Genomic DNA, 4274 nt, shown 5'->3' with positions numbered 1-4274 from the left:
TAGCAAAGACAAGTTATCCAGGCATGGAGAAGCTTGCCCTGGCTCTAGTCGTATCTACACGATGGCTAAGCCCATACTTTCGGACACACTCCATCATCGTAATCACTAATTCACCACTTCGGTAGGTGCTCCAGAAGCCTGAAGTATCCAGACATCTGACCAAGTGGGCTGTTGAGCTCGGTGAATTTGACATTGAATATCGGTCGAGGACTTCCATCAAGGGCCAAACAGTGGCCGACTTCATAGAGGAGTTCACCACTCGAAATGATGAACCTGGGGGATCTGATCCAGATCCACCCACATGTTCAATAGCAAATTTCACCATCTTCCAAGTTTCTCCATCCTCCTAAGATACCGATGAGGAGATGAGAAAGGTGGACAAGTGGACCCCGTTCGTGGATGGGTTGTCGAATTCAAAACGAGGAGCGGGAATTGTTTTAGTCGTGCTTGATGCAATAACCATTCAATACGCCATAAGGGTCAGCTTTCGAGCCTCGAATAACAAAGCAAAGTATGAGGCCTTGCTAGATGGGCTCAGGTTAGCAGCTGTCTTAGGGGTCCAATTCCTTAATGTCCTTTATGATTCTCAACTCATCGTAAACCAAGTATCAGCAGAACATGACGTCAAGGAAGCCAGAATGATAGCCTACTTGGGCGAGACACGAAAGCTCATGAGTAAATTCCAAGAGTGTAACATTAGTCATATACCAAGAGCTGAGAATTCCTGGGCCGACGCCCTTGCGAAACTAGCCTCAGGAGTTGAAGGGAGCATCCTGAGGATCGTCCTAGTTTAATTCCTTGATAAGCCGAGCATCGATCAAGCTGACCAGGGAACCGTTCACCATGTATAGACAACGACGAGTTAGATGGATCCCATAGTCGGGTACCTCATGGATGATAAGGTTCTTAAAGACAAATTGGAGGCTCGGTGCATGAGGATCAGAGTGGCGTGATACACACTCATAGGGGATACTCAATACAAGAAAGGGTTCTCTCAGCCGTATCTGAGATGTCTACAACCCAACGAGGCAGAGTATGTGATCCGAGAAATACATGAAGGAATTTGTGGGAATCACTCTGGCAGCCAAGCCTTGGCGCAGAAGATCGTCCACCAAGGATATTTTTGGCCGACGATCCAAGAAGACTCGAGAGACTTCGTTCGAAAATGTGACAAGTGCCAGAGATTCACTGTCATCCCCAGATAGCTAGTAGAAGAGCTAACCCTCATGAGCGGGCCATGGCCATTCGCTCAGTGGGGATTGATATCATTGGACTTCTGTCCCAGGGTAAGGGACAAACCAAATATGCGATTGTGAAGGTGGATTATTTCACCAAGTAGGCCAAGGCCGAGCCTGTTGTAAGGATCACTGAACAGAAAGTAGTGGACTTTGTCTGAAAGAATATTATTTGTCGGTTCATCATTCCACACACCATTATGTCTGACAACGGGAGGCAGTTCGACAACAACAAGTTCAAAGGAATGTGCCAAAGGCTCAGCATCATCAATGCCTGCTCATTGCCTAGGCACCCTCAGTCCAATGGCTAAGTGGAAGCGGTGAACAAGATCATAAAAAATCACCTCAAGCCTAAGTTGGAAAAAGCAAAGGGCACTTGGGCTGAGGAACTCTCGTTCATGTTGTGGGCATATAGAACTACAACTCGATCAGCAACGGGAGAGACCCCGTTCTCCCTTTCTTATGATGCTGAGGCTATCATCCTCATCTAGATAGGTCTCCCCACTGCCCAATTGTGATCTTATCAAGATAAATGAAATGCCAAGCAGATAACAACAAGCCTTGACTTACTCGAAGAGCTGAGGGACACTGCAGAACTGTGGATCACAGCTTGGTATCAACAGGTCACTTGCTTCTATAATTCTAGGGTTAAAACACGACATTTTTGACTGGGAGACCTCATTCTTCGATGAGTTTCCAAAACATAATGGAACCTGGAGTAGGCTCAGCCTGACTCTTACCGTCTAGATGATCTGGAAGGACGACCACTGCTGCATCCCTGGAATGTCGAGCACTTAAAGAGCTACTACTCATAGGAAGATCAATGTAAGGGTTGGGACTACTTGTCATGACCACATTCTGAATAAAAGATGTAGTTTTCTACATAAAATCGAGTTGTTCTACATGACATACATGGAACTTCTTGTGTAAGGATGATCCCGATGATGGGTCGGCCACTTAAAAAGTGGTCGCCTCGTCATCCAAACATGCTACGAAGGACCATTTCTCATGTGCAGAGATGAAACCCTTCGACGAGCTAATTCTTAAAGAAGAAGTCAGCTCATCATTCGACAACCCCTATAAGCATAATCCACAATCAACAAATAGAATCATCAATTAAAAAGTCAACTAAGTATATTAACTGATGAGGCGCGGAAGTGTCATGATGTCTGATTACAAAAAACAGGAGTAAAATTTGTCGGCGCAAGGGGGAGGGCCGGTATCAGGGCTAGGGGGCTGGTCGGCCGGAGCATCCTCTGCTTCCTCAGTAGCCAGGGCGTCGTGGTTGAGGTCTGGGTAGGGTCCCCTAAGGTCACCCAGGCAAGCATTGTAAGCATAGTAATAGATCTTATTGATCTCGGTTGACCTCTCTGCTGAAGACTTGAACTCCTCAACAGCAGCAACAACTCTTGAAATAACCGAGGCTTCAAGCTTGGTGTGTTGTGCAGCCAAGGCCTTAGCGGTGTCAAGCTTGGCTTGCCCCTATTCAGCCACCATCCATGTATTGTCATCCTCCACTTGTGCGAGATGGGCCTTTGTACCCGTTAACTCGGACTCAGACAAGTCCAAGTGGGTCTGAAGTCCATTGACCTCTCCTTGGAGCATAAGCTCCCTCAATTGGCCCTCTGCTACTAGGCCCCTTAAATTCTCCTACTTCTCGACCAAGGCCTTTAGGAGCTTCTCTAGATTGGCCTTCTCTCCTTTGATCTGGGTTATCGCCAGTAGCCTTTCTCGAATTAAGACAAACATCGGCAATGCCTAAAAAAAAAGTCAAAAATAAGACAAAGATCAGAGTGAACAGATCGAGTAAGGTTGAGAGCCTACCGTGTAATAGACTAAGGTAAAATTGGTGATAAATGATTCAGGGCGACGAGTTAAGGTGTTGGTGATCGTTACCTCGGGCGCATGCTTTGCCGCCCAATCGGCCAGGAGAGACATGTGATAGCTAGGTGGGTATACCCCTAATTTCATAGGGGGAACTGGTCCAGCAACTCCCCCGACACCTCTAGCAGTAGAGGCTTGAGGCTTGGCCTTAGCCATAACATCGCCTCTAGCTAGGGTGTCGGTCTTGATGGCCAAAAAATCCACTTCGGTGGGCATGAGGTTGACACCCTCAGCCTCCTCCATGATTTCCCTCTTGAGCCTATCGTGAGAGGGACTTACGGTAGTAGTCTCTTCGACCACTTCCCTCTCCATCCCTAGTGAATGAGGAGGAGCAGCCAGAGGAACTTCGGGGGCAGCTTCGGCGGTGGGAGTAGGAGTAGCAGCAGGTTCGGCTGCGGCAGGGGTAGCTTTCTTCTTCCTCGCCGTGATCTTCACGCGAGGCTCGACGCTCAATATCACGCTAAGAGGGGGACGTTGCGCCCTCTTCCTCTTAGATGCCGAAGCTTCAGCCATACCTAAACAAAATGGCTCCGCTTAGAGGCATATCTACAAGAGAAACCTAGATCATGTTCAGGATTGCATAACTCACCCAAGGCAGTAAGGATGGGCTTGAATCTACAAAGCCTGGATTGAAGAAGGTTGTTCATACTGATGATGCTGTGCTAGACACACTACTCTTCCTTTAACAATCGGGTCTTGACAACTTGGGCTCGGAGGAAGGAAGAGAGTTCAGGGGGACGCTTCAGATAATCTACAAATAGAAGACAAAGATAAGACCAAAAAGATCATATTAGAAATCTAAAGCGAGACATACATCTCAAGAGATTCAACTTGGGTTGAAGAACTTGGTGGGCACTCTGACCCACAAACTGCAGAGCTCAGATGCAGGTGCTTCCCATTCTTCCGAGGCTTAGAACCACTTTCTCTTCCAATCCTTATTGAAAGACGGGAGCCTAGTGACGAGGCCTGGGGTGCATTGGCTTCTCACCAAGAAATAATACCAGCATGGCTCAAATGAGTTTTGCTTGGATTGATACATGGACATGAACTCGTCCAACGTCAGCTCTTAATTTTTGAGCTGGTGCCAAATGATGTAGGAGGATATTAAAGTTCACCAGTTGTTAGGGATGAGCTGACCTAGTGCTAGCTTAAGAT

The 4274-nt window shown here is 47.3% G+C and overlaps 1 protein-coding gene across 1 annotated transcript; it reads left to right on the top strand.

Annotated features, from left to right (window-relative positions):
- Positions 1-365: 365 nt before the first annotated feature.
- On the top strand, positions 366-794 carry LOC131224294 (uncharacterized). Its single transcript, XM_058219818.1, has one exon. The coding sequence runs from the start codon at positions 366-368 to the stop codon at positions 792-794; it is 429 nt and encodes a 142-aa protein (XP_058075801.1).
- The last annotated feature ends 3480 nt before the right edge of the window (positions 795-4274 follow it).

This window comes from Magnolia sinica, chromosome 13 (genome assembly GCF_029962835.1).
Source record: "Magnolia sinica isolate HGM2019 chromosome 13, MsV1, whole genome shotgun sequence".
Classification (NCBI taxonomy): domain Eukaryota; kingdom Viridiplantae; phylum Streptophyta; class Magnoliopsida; order Magnoliales; family Magnoliaceae; genus Magnolia; species Magnolia sinica.
This window is presented reverse-complemented; position numbering and strand designations above follow the sequence as displayed.